At 42.3% G+C, this 17774-nt stretch overlaps 1 protein-coding gene across 1 annotated transcript in view; it reads left to right on the forward strand.

Moving 5' to 3' along the window:
• LOC144691355 (uncharacterized) overlaps positions 1–17774 on the forward strand; it is a 215509-nt gene that overhangs the window by 17578 nt on the left and 180157 nt on the right. The window contains exon 3 of the mRNA XM_078559369.1: positions 4434–5072. Within this exon, the coding sequence (XP_078415495.1) occupies positions 4434–5072 (639 nt within the window). The remainder of the gene's footprint in view (positions 1–4433; positions 5073–17774) is intronic.

Raw genomic sequence — 17774 nt, forward strand, 5'->3', positions numbered from 1 at the left:
AATAATCCCTCATTTTTATACATTTATGAGGAGATCATTGGGCTCAGGTGTTCACTTTAACAGCCCAGGAGAATGACAGGGTTAAAAAAAAAGACCACAAGGTGGAAATATAGCAGTAAACTTTTTGCAGCGAGGAGGTTCAGTGCCTGTGTGAGCAGAGGAGGAGAAATCATTGGAGGAAATGAGATTTCAGGGTCTTTCTCTACTGCGGCTTTGTTCCTTTTCCTCTTACCTGGATCTTTGCTGGGAAATACCCTCGGCAGCTGGACTGTGTTGGAGTCATCCTAATGTGGCTTCCAAGCATTTTACTGGCCTCCCGCCTCCATTGCCACCAACTGGGGGCTGGTAAAATTCCACCCATGGAAATGAATTTGAGGTGACGATATTCCCTTGCAGTGGCTCCTTTGTTCTTCTCGGTAGAAGAGGTCACCTGCTTGGAAGGTGCTGTCGAAGAAACCTTGGCAGTGTATCCCGTAGATGCTACTCACTGCTTCTACTGTGTGCTGGTGTTGGAGGGAGTTAATGTTTAAAATAGTGGATGGCATGCCAATCAAGCAGGCTGCGTTTTCCTGATTGTGTCCGAGCTTCTTGAGTGTTGTTGGAGCTGCACTCATCCAGACAAGCATAGAGAGCCTTTCGACACACTGATTACTTGTGTCTTGTAGATGGTGGACAGGCTTTGAGGAGATAGGAGGTGAGTTACTTGCTGCAGAATACCCAACCTCTAATGTACCTCTTATGTGTTGAGCCTATGAGTTCACTAGTCAAGTAAACTCGAATTGCACGCCTTCACGTACACTTGTTAGTTGATGCTCGCTATCAATAGTGGAGAGAGTCTGGCATAAGAACAAACTGTGATTATTTATTGCAGCAGAGGGCAGATCACTAAATCCTTGCAGAGAGTAGACTGATGGGGTGATAATTGGCCCGATTGGATTTATCCTGCTTTTTGTGGACAGCACACATCTGGGCAATTTTCCACACTGTGGGGTCGATGCCAATGTGGTAACTGTACTGGAACAGCTTGACTAGGGGTGTTGCTGGTTCTAGGGTACAGGTCTCCAGTACTAGAGCCTTGGCTGGTATCCAGTGCCTTCAGTCGCTTCTTGATGTCATGTGGACCAAATCAATTTGGCTGAAGACTGGCATCTGTGATAGTGAGGAGGCCAAATTGGACCATTCACTTGGAACTTCTGCCTGATGATGGTTGCAAATGCTTCAGCCTCATCTTTTGCACTGACATGCTGGGCTCCCCCATCATGGAGGATAGGGATATTTGTAGAGTCTGTTCCTATGATTGATTAGATGTTTAATTTTTCACCACCAGTCACGACTGGATGTGACAGAATTGCAGAGCTTTGATCTGATCCGTTGGTTGTCAGATTGCTCTCTCTATTGCATGCTGCTTCCATTGTCTGCCATGCATGTAGCCCTTTGTTGTAGTTTCACCAGGTGACACATCATTTTTAGGTATGCCTGGTGCTGCTTCTGACCTGCTTTTCTTCAGTCCTCATTGAATCAGTGTTGCACTCGTTGGCTAGATGGTAATAGTTGTAATGATAGAATGAGGAATATGTCAGGCCATGAGGTTACAGATTGTGGTTGAATACAATTCCGCTGTTTCTGATGGTCCACAGTACCTCAAGGATGCCCAATTCTGAGCTTCTAGATCTCTTCTCAATCTATCCGATTTAGCATGGTGGTAAGTGCTACAAAATACAATGGAAGGCATCCTCATTGTGAAGATGGGACTTCATCTCCACAAGACCTGTGCGGTAGTCATTTCTGCTAATGCTGTCATGGACAGATGTAAATTGAGGGGTAGATCGGTGAGGACAAAGTCAAATAGGTTTTTCCTCTTATTGGTTCTTTCACCACCTGCCATAGGCTCAGACTAGCAGTTAAATCCTTCAGGACTGAACTGCTTGGTCTGTAGTGGCTACTGATCTGTTCTTGTTGATGGACATTAACGTTTTCCACTCAGAATACTTTCTGAGCCCTTGCTACCCTCAGTACCTCTTCCAGTGGTGTTCAACATGGAGGGGCACTAACTTATCAACTGAGGAGGGTGGCAGATAGTGACCAGCAGGAGGCTTCCTTGCCCCAGTTTGACCTGATGCCATGAGACTTCATGGAGCCCATAGTCAGTGTTGAGGACTTCCAGGACCACTGAGGTGATAGAGGAGTCTGAGACATTGGCTGAAAGGTTTGATTCTGCGAGTATGACAATGTATATGTCTAGGATATGACTGTGCTTGACTAGCCTGTGGGACAACTCTCCTAACGTTGGTACAGGTCCCCAGATGTTATTGAGAAGGACTTTGCAGGGTTGACTGAGCTAGATGTGCCTTTGTCATTTCTGGTGTTTAGGTCCATGCTGATCACGTCCACCCAGTTTTATTATTACTTTTTATAGAGGCTTAATACAATTGTTTAGCTTACTAGGTCATATTTATGGGTAGTTAAGAGATCAGCCACATTGCTATGGGTTTGGGGTCACTTATAGGCCAGGCCGGGTAAGATTTCCTTCTCTAAGCAACGTTGGTGAAACCGATGAGTTTTTACAACAATCTGATAGTTTCATTGGCACCAGCCTTGTGATTAATTTAATTAATTGAACCTAAATTCCCCATCTGCTGCACATTACACTGGATCATTAGTCCAGGCCTCTGAATGATGGTTCTGTAACATAACCACCACACTACTGTGCCTGACATGCTCATGGGTGTGCACTGGATCAACTTGCTGAGCTACATTGTATTATCAGTGTATAGGACAGCATTGTTAAATGTTTGTTAACTGAGGAAATAAGATTTAAGAGGTCACCATTTTTTAAGGGAACCATTATTTTTTGTTAAAAACTTAAACATTGTGCTGTACTACTTCAGTACAAACGATGTTATAATTAGACCCAACCATCTTCAAAAGGCTTCAGAAGTTCATTAATAGGGATCATGTTCCTCCCTGAAGCGGTATACATCACTTTCAAATACATTTTGATGGCGTCAGTCAGGGTGTGATTATGTTTTTAGCAGTCCTGGGCTAAGAATGAGAATAAAAAAATCAGTCAGGATCCCTTGTTATTCAGTGAACCCCTCCAGGGAAGTCATCATTGGTGATGGCTAACGTAATCTGAGGGATTGGCTGGTTAAAATTAAGGAGTGTTTCCAGCCAACACCCTTTACACAGTCAACAATTGATCCACGCTCCCTCTTATCCGCCAGCTCTTGAGTCCAATGGCCTGAAGCAGGTTGCCATAGTCACACAAAACAATAACAAAGTAGAAAAGGAGAACCGCAGCTTTCACCATATAGCAAATTTTCAGAGCCCAGCCCAGTACATGTGATCAGCTGGTACAAAAGTATCTTGCAACTGGTCCACTCCCATTCGATTTGCCGCTGACTTTTGTATTTCTGATGACTAAACACTCAGTGGGAAGTACACATATACAGACATGGTGGTAGCTACCTTGGATAGCCCTGAAAATGGGTGTGGGATTGGGATGCACAATAAATCCCCACCCATTGGAGTATAATACAGGAAGTATGCCAACTTCATGCTGCATGCTCATTTGAATGATTGCTGTGCACTGTCATTATTTGGCTGGGTGCAAAAGCAGGGGCTCCAAATTGTAATCTGCTAGCATCAGTTAAAACTAGTTTGCATAGATAAAGCTAGCTTTAGTTCAGATGATAACATAGGGCAGGATTTTCAGCTTGGTGTGCGGGCGCACACCCGAAACGCATGAGCGTGAAATAACTTTCAGTCACCTCTCTTAACTTCCCAACTATGGCATTTTCCCATTCCTTTATTCCTTTTATTTATGTTTCTCCCTCCCAAAGCACTTTTGGTCATTTTCTATGGTAAAGACGATCTACATTTGCAAAGTATTGTTAAATGAACCTCAAGTTCTCCAGGGTACTTCGTGACACACTGGAAATACTAACAGAATCAGTTAATCGTTTAGTTTCTACACTCAGTCACAGTCACGTTTCTGTTCCAATGTTCACTTGGAGTTTGGAAGAACCTCTGTGGAAATGTTACTAGCTTGCCTCTCCCACTACCGTTCTGGAACTAAGTCAGGACTGGGATTGTGATTACACGTTCCCCCATTCCCTTGTACAAGGTCACTGACAATAATGAAACTGCTTTTCCAAGTACCACTGGGACTTTTCTGGCCCCTGTGCCTTCACACCGGGCGATGCTGTAATCTATTGATTAGTAGAGCTATTGCCCTCTCAGGAAATGCTTCTATTGTAAGTGATAAGAATGGTATCCAGCAGCAGCACTTACATCTCAAACAGTTGATTTATGTGAATAGAACATTTTTTTCAGTAGGCTTTTGATTGTTGAACATTCAAATTTCTTTCTCCTTTGATCTCAAACTCAAGTGGCAATGGTCATGTGTTAACTTTATTTTCCAATTCCTTCAGGAACATGCACTACCCTCAAAGATCAAAAAGCAGTTTTCCAGCTTAATGCACCTGATGAATACGGGACCCTTTCACCAGGAACAAGCATCCCTTCGCTTGGCAATTTTACTCTCTGCATTGACATCAGGCTAAGACAGAATAATATAAATGGAATGACAGCATTTACCTACAACACAGACACCAAACGTATTCATTCCACGCCCCATCATGAACTCGGCATCATGGTGATAAACAAAAGACTGATAATCTGGTTGTTTCATAGACAAATTGATGTAGGGGAAATTATTTCCTTAGCTAACTGGCACTCCTTGTGTTTAACATGGAATGGGCAAAGTCGTGAAACACACGTCTATATGAATAAAACAAACGTGCTTTCAAAAACACTGAACAAAAATTACAAGCTCGGCCAAAATGGTAGCCTGGTGCTTGGTCGAAAGCACAGTCGAGGGGCAGACCGGTTGAAGGTGGACCCTGAGACATTTGTTGGAGACTTGTATTTGTTCAGACTGTGGGATCATGCAAAAGAACAACAGTCAATATCTCAGCTGAACTGTGAAGATGGGAATGTCATCACCTGGGACAGCCAACAATGGGACTTCATAGGATCAATCTTGGAATATGATTATTCACTGCCTTGCTGTAAGTACCAATGCATTCATTAAATAATTTATTTAAAGCATGATCTTATCACAAAGTTGAATAGAAATAGAATTGTATTTCCACAGCTTTGATAACAGTGACAAAATTACATGATAAAGCAGTTCCATTCTATTCCCTCAAAGAAAAGAATTACGTAAATCTCTATTTTGACATTTTCTGTGCCATTGCCTAAGTCTGGCCCAACAAGTCTCGTAACCAATTTTCAAATTAATCATTTAGGAAGAGATTTGGAGATTTTCACCTTTCCAATTTGATGGAAGTGAGCCAGTATAACAATTATATTACACAAAACCCTTTGCTCAATTTTTATTTTTTTCACCAATGATGAACAAGGCTTGGCCAATCACATTCCACCAAAACATTCACCCAATCACATACTGCCAAAACACTCTACTGCTCCCTCCAAAAAGTTCCACTCAGTCACATATTGCCACAACACTCTCCCAATCACATTCTAACAAAATGTTCCATCAGTTCAGTCAGGAAAAACAATTATCTGAGAGACAGTGGCTATGATTACCTGACTCACCTGAACATAAAATGAAAAAATAAAATCTCTCTACAAAAATACACGAAAAAAAAATCACAAACCTATTAATCAACTTTAGTTCAATGGCTACATCCCCTGCAGACCTTATAAAGCACACCACTGGCCCTTTGAACATACTCTGGTACATTATCCCACCTTATATTGCACAATTCCCATCTGGCCAGCTGACTCTTCATATTTGGATGCCCAGTAACCATCTTCATGTAAGTAATCAAAATCCATGCACGCAAGAGCCTGTCTCCAATATAATGGATGAAAAATCCCATGGTTCTAAAGCATGTAGAAAGGAAAGTTCATTTTTCATACAACCTACATTATTCCTGAAATTTAGATAACCAACATAAAAAATAATGGGACACAAAAATGACCAACTTGCCCTTTGTGCCTGCCCCATATAGCCATGAAACATTAACCATCATGGTTCAAGATACCCTGTAAGACAATTCAAGTCCAACAACCACATATAGTTTGTAATTTAAACCTTCTATTGCATTTGTCCAAGTTCTTGACACCTCAATGTCCTCAATGGACATACAGAGAAATGAATGATATTATTCCATTTTCCCCCAGATGGAGATAAAACCGGCATCAATCTTTTGGATCCTGATTTTCTACAAATAGGTAGCTAAGGAAAAATCAAAATCTTTATAGGCTTCTTGTCTCGTACACTGTCCTTGTTGATTCTTTATATCCTGATAACAGTTATTGTGAATAAGACTCCCAGAAATGAGATTGTTTCTACAAAACTTTCAGAAGGCCAATCTGTTTATCATTAAGCATGTAACTAATCATCTTGTCCATTGACCATTTCCTTGCCGCAAGTCAATCTTGGCTATCTTATTTCACAATGTGGTGACAAAAAGAGGTCAACAGGCATGAATCTCACACCCATCACTATTAGCCAAAGCTAAACAACACAGTCAGCTAAATTGTACCCTGATACATTAAAACTGAAAGCATCCTGGGAATGAACAACAACTAGTTTCTAACCTACAGAAAAAAAACTGCAAGCTATTTCTAAGTAAGACAAAAACTTTAATCAAATGAGATTGATCCAAATCCTAATTCTTTGTGTACCTGTATATAATAGTTTATCTTACAACGCACTGCATATAGCAGCCATGTAATCTTCTGGGAGAGGGAAAAAAGTAGGTAAGAAAAATGAAGGCCAATTTAAGGAGGATAAATATTGGAAAATTTCTCTCTGACTCCCCTCCCCACCACTTAGATGATCAAAACATTGACCATGGTTTAAATGGTTCAAGTATTCCACCTTTCTTTTCTATGCCTAGTTAGGACCTGGTGCAGGTATATAGTGAATCCATACTTACTGCCCGGACCAGCAACTTATTCCATAGGTCTACAATCCTCTGTGAAAAGAGGAACCTCTTGACAGAGAACCTAGTTCTTCCCATGTGTAATGTATATATGTATATAGGATTTTTTAAAAAATGAACAAACTGACTTTATTTATTTCAGCAATGACTTAAACATAGGGAGAGCAGAGAAAGGGAGAGATGAACATTGTTGGGTGAAGAGAAAGGGAGAGAGCAATATTCTCTTAAAGGTGGAAAGAAGTAGAGAAAAACTCAATTGATGAAGCAGAAAGAAGAGCAATTTATGACCCCTGTGTCAAGGTGTGAAGGGAGAAGGACAGACCCTCTTGGAAACCTGGCTGAAGTTGACAGGGGGTGTGGTGGTGGTGGGGCAGAGAAGAGGCAGAAAGAATGAGAGAGAGCCTTTTGCATTATGAACGTAGGGCAACTTGGGCTCTGCTGGGAGGAAGGGGGAAGTTTGCTGTGCTGGGGGATTAACTGACCCACAATATAAATTAACGTGTCCTTTGATTTGCAGTGAGTAATGTGACAAGAAATCCTACAGTAATTATTTTCAGCTAAAGGCTGCTTTGAGTGTTATAGTTAAACATTTGAAGGTTGATTTGAACTTGCGGCAGAATCGATGCTGAAGGTTGAATCCGAGATGGTGATGGACCTGAACGCCATTGTTGTTGTGAGGCCAGCCAGTAGATTTTGTTTGCTAAGGCTTCTTTACATGTTGACTACCTGGCCAAATCCACTCCTAACTGTTGAGCAGGGCTTTGCGTGGCAGGAGGCTACTGCTGGTGACCCATGGGAACAGTTCCCAGCATAAGGTAAGTGCATTGCAGGGCTCAGGGGGAGGAACCACAGTTGGTGGTGCAAGGAAAGCCCAGGTTATGGAAGGCCCAATGTTTCTTTGTGAGGCCAAGAGGAGGATTCCTGGCCCTTCTTGGCCAATGAGAGAATTTCAAAGTCACTTAATGGTCTCCCACTCCATATGCTGGTTATCAATGGAGGTAATCCTAGAGTTTGAGGCATGCAGGGTCTGCCCCGAGATCCCTTTGAATCAGAGGATCTGCACGTGTCTGGGAGGGCAGGCTGAAGATCCATGAGGACACATTTATATTTTTATTCAATGCTGAGTTTCCCCCCACCACCCTTGGATGACTCAAGGCCTTCCATCTACTAGAAGTGCCTTCATTTCAGCTGCCTTCTTCTCCACTCAGATATCTTTCTGTTTTTCTAGGTGTGTATAAGCCAGCAAAGTATTGGCCCTGTACCTGGAGTTGCCCCAGCTTATGTGAATGGCCTGGGAATGGGTCTATGTACCAGAGTAGTGCTTTTCCTGGCAGTACTAATAGCCACTTAATGTGCCTTTTGGGGTCCGCATGCAGATCAATAATCTGTACCAAGAAGGAGCTCATGTAGTACCAACACACAATGATTGCATATGTATGATATATACCTTTATTTAATGTCATTGCCTGATCAAACCATTAATAATAGAAGTTTAAAATTCTCTCCCAAAAAGGCTGTGAATGCTTAGGGGACAATTAGAGCTTTCAAGACTTAAATCAATAGTTTTTTTTCCTTAAGAAAGACCATCAAGGGATATGAAACAAAGGCAGAAATATGGAGTTGAGGCGCAGATCAGCCATGATCTAATTAAGTGTAGCAGGCCCGAGGGGCTGAATGGCCAACTCCCACTGTTATTATATGAGTAATTCTTAGGAAATGTGGTCTTTAAATATGTTGATTACTCTCTATGTTTAACAGCTGACTTTTCTCCTAAAAACTTCTTAAATGGTATCAACAAAATCTTCCAGGTTTGAACTCATACCGTGGGTAATATTTATACTGAATAAAGTTACATGTTTGTATGAAAGGCTTTCATCTGCTTTGAATAAGTAGACCAATGCCTTTGTGCAAATGATGAACAAACAAATTTCATTCACACATGCTTACACTTGTGTTACAAACGTCACACTGTGATTTCAATTCTCCAGCACTGTAATTCATGTCTAAGCCAGTAATAAGTGCAATCCTTCTTCTGAAGGATGCAAGTCACCTGCATATTTGGGCGGGGCCAAATATTGATAAAATTCTGATCTTTTAGGTCAACAGTTTCTCAAATATCGTTTCAAACGTTCAGGTAAGGAGGAAAACAATATATATATATATATATCGGGCACTTTCTGGTTTAATATTATCTCTTTTAAACTTTTCTCGTATACCTCTAAAGGTCTTGTGCAAAGATATGTTTTAGCATTAATAAGGGCTGTCAAGTAAGGACAGGGAGAAAATAAGCCGATGGGAAAGGTTTAAAAGGTTTCCTTGCAGATTTTTGACTGTAAGGATCAGAACTAACTGAAGAGCTCATAGCCCAATCCCCAACTGATAGTTTTAGGTAACCCTGAGTGTACAGATGATTTTGTTGGCTTGTGTCCAAGCATGCTATCAGTGTCTTCATGTCAGACAGCATCTTTATCAAACATCTAAATAGCACGATCTTCATGTGGTGTTTGAGGATAATGACTGACATCTTAGTTCATTTTTTAATTCCATCCATACCTTTGAATCTGGTCTTATTTTTTGACAATCCTGGAACTGCACACCAAACCAATGTTTATTGTTTGTGCTGCCTTGCCAAATTGCATCAGACTTTAGGTAAATGAGGATTGACTAGGATTAGGACGTAACCTTTCTGTCTATTAAGTTATCCAACTCCATTTCCATGAAGGAGGATTGGAAGATGAGGCCATACAGTTTGAAATACCTTCATCCATCCTCCATTTGATGTTGTCAAGCCAAGGTATCCACAATTGTTCTCTTCTTTTGCTCTTGAGTTATCCTTCCAATTGGTACCTGCAAGTTTTCTACTGACAGGGAAGGAAAGGAAGAAAACTGAAATAAAGAAAAATACATCGTACTGTTCATTTCACCTCATGAGAACTGTATAATATCCTTTCCTCTCACCTCAAAGTTGATCTAGTCACCACAATGCAAAGGTCACATTCAGTAACTGTTCAGGTATAGTAACAACATGACTGTACATCCTTTTTGTGACTGTGCAGGTATGCTTCAAGTTTCAAAAGGAACACTTTACCATATACAGCTTGATCTACCTTAACTATTGGCTTGTGGTTTCCAGAGCCAGCACACAATATCCACTGATGGAATGGGCCATTATTCCTAACTTATTATCGATAGGCAATCTTAGGTGATCCATTGCTGGGAGAATCTGCTCTCCTACTTTGAGCCTATGTTCACAGTGGAACAAAAAGAAAAATACGAAAGAAACCTAAAAATAAGACAAGAGGAGAACAAAATGACCTTGGCACCAAAATTCCACATTATTAAGTCATGTTTTTTTTAAATTTGATATTAAAGAATCGTTAACAAATGTAGGGCTTTGAACCAGACATCCAGAGGTGCAGTGTTGGGGGAACATACTGCACCAATGAGTGGTTGAATGGGGGTCTCTGATTGCTGTTTCCCACAAAGTAAGTTGCTGTTCTCAATTGCACAGTCAAAAATACAGCGCCTCTCCAGAGCAGGAGAGAGACAAAGCATAGGAGAACTGATCCCGATATACCTCCCAGGAATGGCAGATGGAATCCAGCTCTAAATTGAATTCTCTGCATTTATCCCTGCTGCCTGAAGGTAGCAACTCATTCAGAGGCAGTGGCACCCTCTAGTATTATGCCTATGTGTGAGCCTGCACAGTGCATTTGATGGACTATTCAGCTGAGGGGGCATCACATTGAGCCTGCTCTTGGTTCTCACTGACCATTCACACACAAACACACTTCCAGCAGCGGCTGGGTAGTGGGAAGCAGCAGAAGCCCTGCCTGTTTTACTTCACTCCAGCCTGGGCACAAACAAGGTGACCCAGGGTGAACACATCTGTACTAAGTGTTTGCAGCTTGAGGAACTTCAGGTCTGAGTTAAGGAGCTGGAGTCTGAGCTGCAGACATTGCGCCACATCAGGGAGGGGGAAAGTTACCCGGACACTTTGCTCCAGGAGGCAGTCACACCCCTCAGATTAGGTCATTCAAATTCGGTCTGTGTCAGGGACAGGAGGGTGTGACTGTGGGTGAAGCAGGTTTGGGGACCCAGGGGGTAGCGTTCGAGGAGCCTCGGCCCCTGCAACTGTCCAACAGTTACAAGGTTCTTGCAAGCTGTGTGGATAAGAGCAGTGACTGCAGGGAGGATGAGCGAACTGACCACTGCACCATGGTACAGGGAGCCATTCAATTGGGGGGAGGAAATAGGAACGTATTAGTGGCAGGGGACAGTATAATTAGGGGGATAGACACTATTCTCTGCAGTCATGAGTCCCGAAGGCTGTGTTGCCTGCCCGGTGCCAGGGTTAAGGACATCTCCTTAGTGCTGGAGAAGAACTTGGAGTGGGAGGGGAGGGGTCCAATTGTCGTCATCCACGTTGGTACCAACGACATTGATAGGACTAGAAAGAAGGTTCTGCTGAAAGAATTTGAACAGTTAGGAGCTAAGTTAAAAAGCAGAACCTCCAAGGTAAGAATCTCGGGATTGCTACCTGAGTGACAGGCAAGTTGGCATACAGTAAATAAAATCAAGGAGTTAAATGCGTGGCTCAGAGATTGGTGTGGGAGGAATGGGTTTCAGTTGATGGGGCACTGGCACCAGTACTGGGGTAGCAGGGAGCTGTTCCGGTGGGACAGGCTTCACTTGAACCGTGCTGGGACTAGTGTCCTGGCGAATCGAATAACTAGGGCTGTAGAGAGGGCTTTAAACTAAATAGAAAGGGGGAGGGTTCTGGAAAGCGGATACGTGGGCTTACAAAGCAAAAGGACATGGCAGCCTTACAGGGCAGTTATTCAGGTAATGATACCCAGAGTGTGACAGGAAGGGTACAAACATAAAAAAAATGCAGCAAATAGGGTCAAAGGGAGGAAAAACGGTAAAAAGGCAAAATTAATGGCCCTTTACTTAAATGCACGTAATATTTGGAACAAAATAAATGAATTAACAGCACAAATAGAGGTTAATGGGTATGACCTTATAGCCATTATGGAGACATGGTTACAAGGGGATCAAAGCTGGGAACTGAATATTCAAAGGTATGTGACATTTCGAAAGGACAGGCATGAAGGAAAGGGTGGTGGGGTAGCTTTGTTAGTACGCAATGGAATAAGTATGATAGCAAGAAAGGACCTTGGATCAGAAGATGTAGAATCCAAATGGGCGGACGTAAGAAATAACAAGGGGAAGAAGGTGCTGGTGGGTGTAGTCTATAGGCCCCCTGACAGTAGCTATATTGTAGGACAGAGAATAAATCAGGAGATAATGAGGGCAGTACATTAATCATGGGTGACTTTAATCTTCATGTAGATTGGGAAAATCAAATTGGCAGAGGTAGACACGATCAAGAATTCATAGTGTTTTTGGGACAGTTTCTTAGAACAATATGTTGTGAATCCAACCAGGGATCAGGATATTTTGGATCTGGTAATGCGTAATGAGGCAGGTTTAATAAATGATCTCAGAGTAAAGGATCCCTTAGGAAACAGTGACCATAATACGGTAGAATTTAACATTCAGTTTGAGAGTGAGAAACTTGGGTCAAAAACAACTGTGCTAAACTTAAATAAGAGTAATTGCAAAGGAATGAGGGCAGAGTTGGCTGGAGTGAACTGGGAAAGGAGTTTAGCAGAAAAGATGGTTGATGAACAATGGCAGACATTTAAGAAAGTAGTTCATGGCTCCCAACAAAGATTTATCCCAGTGAGGAAGAAGGATTCAAGGAAGGGGATAAACCAACTATGGTTAACCCAGGAAGTTAAGGACAGTATCAAATTGAAAGAAAATACATACAATGAGGCAAAGATTAGTGCTAAGCCAGAGGACTGGAAAATTTTTAAAAACCAACAAAAGGTGACCAAAAAAAAGAGGGAGAAAATAAACTTGGAGGGTAAGCTAGCAAGTAATATAAAAATGGACAGTAAGAGCTTCTTTAAATATATAAAAAGGAAGAGAGGCCAAAGTGAACATAGGCCCCTTAGATAATGAGGCTGGGGAAATAATAATGGGGAACCAGGAAATGGCAGAGGAGTTGAATAAATACTTTGCTTCAGCCTTCACAGTAGAAGACACTAATCCCTTTCCAAAAATACTAAATAATCAAGGGGCAAAAGTGGGGGAGGAAATAAATACAATAATATCATTAGAGAAAAAGTACTAGGGAAACTAATGGGGCTAAAGGCCAATAAGTCCCCTGGACCTGATGGGTTGCATCCTAGGATATTAAAGGAAGTCGCTACAGAGAGATAGTGGATGCACTGATAGTAATCTTCCAAGAATCCTTAGATTCTGGAAAAGGTCCAGAGGATTGGAGAATGGCCAATGTAAAACCCTTATTCAAAAAAGGAGGGAGACAAAACAGGTAACTATAGGCCAGATGGCTTAACATCTATCATTGGGAAAATGTTGAAGTCTGTTGTAAAGGATGTAATAGGGAAGCATTTAGAAATACATAATCTAATCAAGCAGAGTCAGCATGGCTTCATGAAGGGGAAATCATGCGTGACAAATTTATTAGAATTCTTTGAGGAGGTAACAAACTGGGTAGGTAAAGGGGAGCCAGTAGATGTAATATATTTGGATTTCCAAAAGGCGTCCGATAAGGTACTGCACAAAAGGCTACTTAATAGGATAAGGGCCCATGGTGTTGGGGTAGCATATTAGCATGGATAGGAGATTGGCTATCTCATAGAAGACAGAGAGTTGGGATAAGGGGAACATTTTTGGGATGGCAATCTGTAATTAGTGGAGTGCCACAGGGATCAGTGCTGGGGCCTCAATTATTTAAAATATATATGAATGACTTAGATGAGGGAAGTGAATGTACTATCGCCAAGTTTGCGGATGACACAAAAATAGGTGGGAAGGCAACTGATGAGGGTGACATAAAGAGTCTACAGAGGGATATAAACAGGTTAAGTGAGTGGGCAGAAACTTGGCAGATGGAATATAATGTGGGAAAATGTGAGGTTATGCACTTTGGCAGGAAGAATAGAGGAGCTGAATATTATTTGAATGGAGAAAGGCTGCAGAAAGCTGCAGCACAGGGGGATTTGGGAGTCCTTGTGAATGAATCCCAAAAAGTTAACATATAAGTTCAGCAGGTAATAGGGAAGGCAAATGGAATGTTGGCCTTTATTTTAAAGAGAATGGAGTATAAAAGTCTTGCTAAAACTATACAAGGCACTAGTTAGACCACACCTAGAATACTGTGAACAATTTTGGTCCCCTTATCTAAGGAAAGATATACTGGCATTGGAGGCAGTCCAGAGAAGGTTCACTAGGTTGATCCCAGGTATGGAGGGGTTTTCTTATGAGGGGAGGCTGAGTAGGTTGGGCCTGTACTCATTGGAGTTTAGAAGAATGAGAGGCGAACTTATTGAAACATATAGGGGAGAATTTTCTCCCCGTCGGGGGGGCTAAGTGGGCACAGGCAGGCGCGCAGCTGATCGCCACCCGCAATTGGCTGCGCACCACCATTTTACGTGGGCGAGCCAATTAAGGCCCGCCCAGCGTGACGCACACCCGGAAGCGCTAAGCGCTCATAGCACAGAAATCTCCCTGAGGCACAGAGCTGCCTCAGGGAGATTAGTTTGGTGGTCAAAAATTTTAATAAAGAGAAAAAAAAATTTTAAGACATGTCCCCTGATGTGACAGTGTCGCCTGAGCTGGGACATGTCAATGAACTTTAATAAAAATTTTTACTCAATTTATAAACACTTCATGAGGCCTCATCCCGCCCGTGGATGAGGTTGCATGATAAATACAAAGGCTGCCTGGGCTCTTCGCCTGCCCTGCCAACCTTAAGGTTGGACGGGCAGCTCCATTAAGTGTTTTAATTAGTTATTAAATGGCCTTAATAGGCCTTTTGACAGGTCAGCAGGTGCGCAGCTGACTTCAGTGCGCGCCCGCCGAACTGAAAATTGGAATGACGCGCGGTGACGTCTGGACGCATGCCCGATGTCACAGCATATCATTTCACGCGCCAGTGAGCGGGGCCTGCCCCTGCACGCCAACCCGAAGATTCTGGCCATAAGTTTCTTCGGGAGCTTTACAGGGTAGATGCTGAGAGGTTGTTTCCCCTTGTGGGAGATTCTAGGATCAGAGGGCATAATCTCAGAGCAAGGGGGCATGCATTTAAAACAGAGATGAGGAGGAATTTCTTCTCTGAGAGTAGTCAATCTGTAGAACTCTTTACCGCAGAGGGCTGTAGATGTTGGGTCAATAAGTATATTCAAGGGTGAGATAGATAGATTTTTAAAAGTAAGGGAATCAAGAGTTATGGGGAAAAGGTGGGAAAGTGGAGTTGAGGGTTATCAGATTAGCCATGATCTCATTGAATGGCAGAGGAGACTCAATGGGCCAGATGGCCTATTTCTGTTCCTAAGTTTTACAGTCTTAAGGATTAACAGTTCCTCCCCAATACTTACCACACAACAGAGGTCACAACTGACACTCACCTGATTTACATAACTTAGTCCTATAATACAATCTAGGGTTGATATCCTAATCTTCGTTTTCCTGGAGCCTCCAGTCAACGGGTCCACCGTCAGATAGACTGAGCTATTGAGGAACCTCAACGTGATGTAGGTTAAGATTAAAATGAAAGAAGATAATGGAACTATCAAGTTGTAAAATAGCTTGAGAAAAAAGTTAGATATGAGACATGAATATTATTCATTACCTTGCACCACTAGTCTTTCTAACACTCATTGATATTACATAGCAGATTACGAACACTACAATGCAAGAAAGTCACGGAGATTGCTTGGTAAGTAACCAAATGTTTATCCCGCAGTCATAAAACCAAATTGTTTAAAATCATATATTGCTAATATAAACTTTAAAGAAGGCTTTGAAGGTTTTATTATCTTGATATTCTTCTGGATCATTTGCTACATTCCTCAAATTCCTTCAATGAATTAATGAACTTCTTAAGACCTTGGGCTAGCGCAAGCCATGTCTCACTGAAATAAAGGGCCTAATTACCTGCCAAATTACCCATCAATGAACTTGCAGGGCCATGAGCGAACACAATCTCCTATTAATGAGGTCAGAATGTGTCTAGAGCATTGATTGAATAATTAGAAATACCACTGGCCATCCCACAGGACCTTTCATGAATCAGAAGGCTATGGGCCAACTCATTGTCTCTGTTAATGATATATAATATACATGGACTATTTGAGCCAATATGTCAATGAAAAGTATGAACCTTGGACCCATCAAAACCGCTCATTGGTGAATCACTTAGCCCATGGGTCAATTAGTGCTCTCTAATACTGAACTACCAGTGTCCATGGGCCAGCATTAACCATTAATTAATTATAACTACAATAGATGCTGAAACATTTCATTTATTAATCATACAGCTCTATCCTTCCTGAAGCTACTATTAAAGAAAATGTAAAAACCATAGGTTGGCCCAAACCATCTATAGCTGAATATTTATCTACCAGACCAACCATCCCCTGATAAAGTAAGACCACATCATATAGCATTTTGACACCTGGGGAAAAATTTTAACCCCTCGTGAACCTGATCGGCGCCCCCGCTCGGGGATGCACCACCATTTTATGTGGGCGTTCCAATTAGGCCCGCCCAGCGTGACGCCCGCCTGGAAGCGCTGAGTGCTCCCTGTGTGGGCGGTGGGGGGATTCTCTGAGTCGTTCCCTGCACCCCCACTCGCCGACCGGAGAATTCTGCCCCTAGGGCGGAAGTTTTAGCTCATCGGGCGGACCCGCGCCTGACCCAATCGAGTGTAAAATAACGCGCGATGATGTTGGGCGAGTGTCCTGATGTCCTCGTGCACTTGCGTGATATTTGGGTTGGTCGGTGTGTACCGGAGTCGGCAGCACGCCCGCCGACAATTAAAAGGCCTGTTAAGGCCATTAAAAAGATAATTAAAATAAATTTTTTGCTGTCATCCAACCTTATGGTTGGCGGGCAGGCAAAAAGGCCAAGCGGCCTCTGCAATTTTTTGGAAACCTCATCCACGGGCCAGATGAGATTTCTAACAACAAATAAAAATAAGATAAAAATTTAAAAATTTAATTAATAACGTGTCCCTGCTCATGTGACAGAGTCACATGAGGGGACATGTTTTATAACATTTTTAACATCTTTACCTTTTATTTTGAAAACTGTTCATCTCCCTGAGGCAGCTCTAATGAAGTTAGGCCCTGCCTTCCTCCCCTCCCAACTAAAGCAGCGCTGAGCGCTGCCGCTCGCGTTTGTCGCTAGGCGGGCCTTCATTTCGCCCAGCGGGAAATCGTGGTCTGGCACCGATCGTGGGCGGCAGTCGGCTTCCCGAGCCCACCTGACAAGGGAAAGATTCTGCTCTAAAGCCCTTTGATGTGAGGTTTGCATTGGCATGACTATTACCGACTGTCTTACTGTTAACAACAAACATCGCTCGTCGTATCGTTTTACACACTGCAAGATGATCAGTCACTCAAATGAAAGGGTATATATTAGAGCTGGGAATTTCATCTGTAGCAGATAGCAAAAGAGAAGAGGTCTGAGAGTATTTCCAGCCTGGGATTTCATTGTACAGTCTAAAGAGCATTGCAACAGCACCACTACATGGGATCATTTTTCAAGCAGGTCACATATTACACCACATGACCAGGTTCCCCTATAATTAATCTTTATTAAAAGGGTGGGAGGGGGGATGTCAATGAAATACTAAATCTGGATAGAATAATGTTAAACATGCTAAAATATTTAAAGTACCTTATAAACAATGAT

The sequence above is a fragment of the Cetorhinus maximus genome, chromosome 16 (genome assembly GCF_964194155.1).
Source record: "Cetorhinus maximus chromosome 16, sCetMax3.hap1.1, whole genome shotgun sequence".
Classification (NCBI taxonomy): Eukaryota; Metazoa; Chordata; class Chondrichthyes; order Lamniformes; family Cetorhinidae; genus Cetorhinus; species Cetorhinus maximus.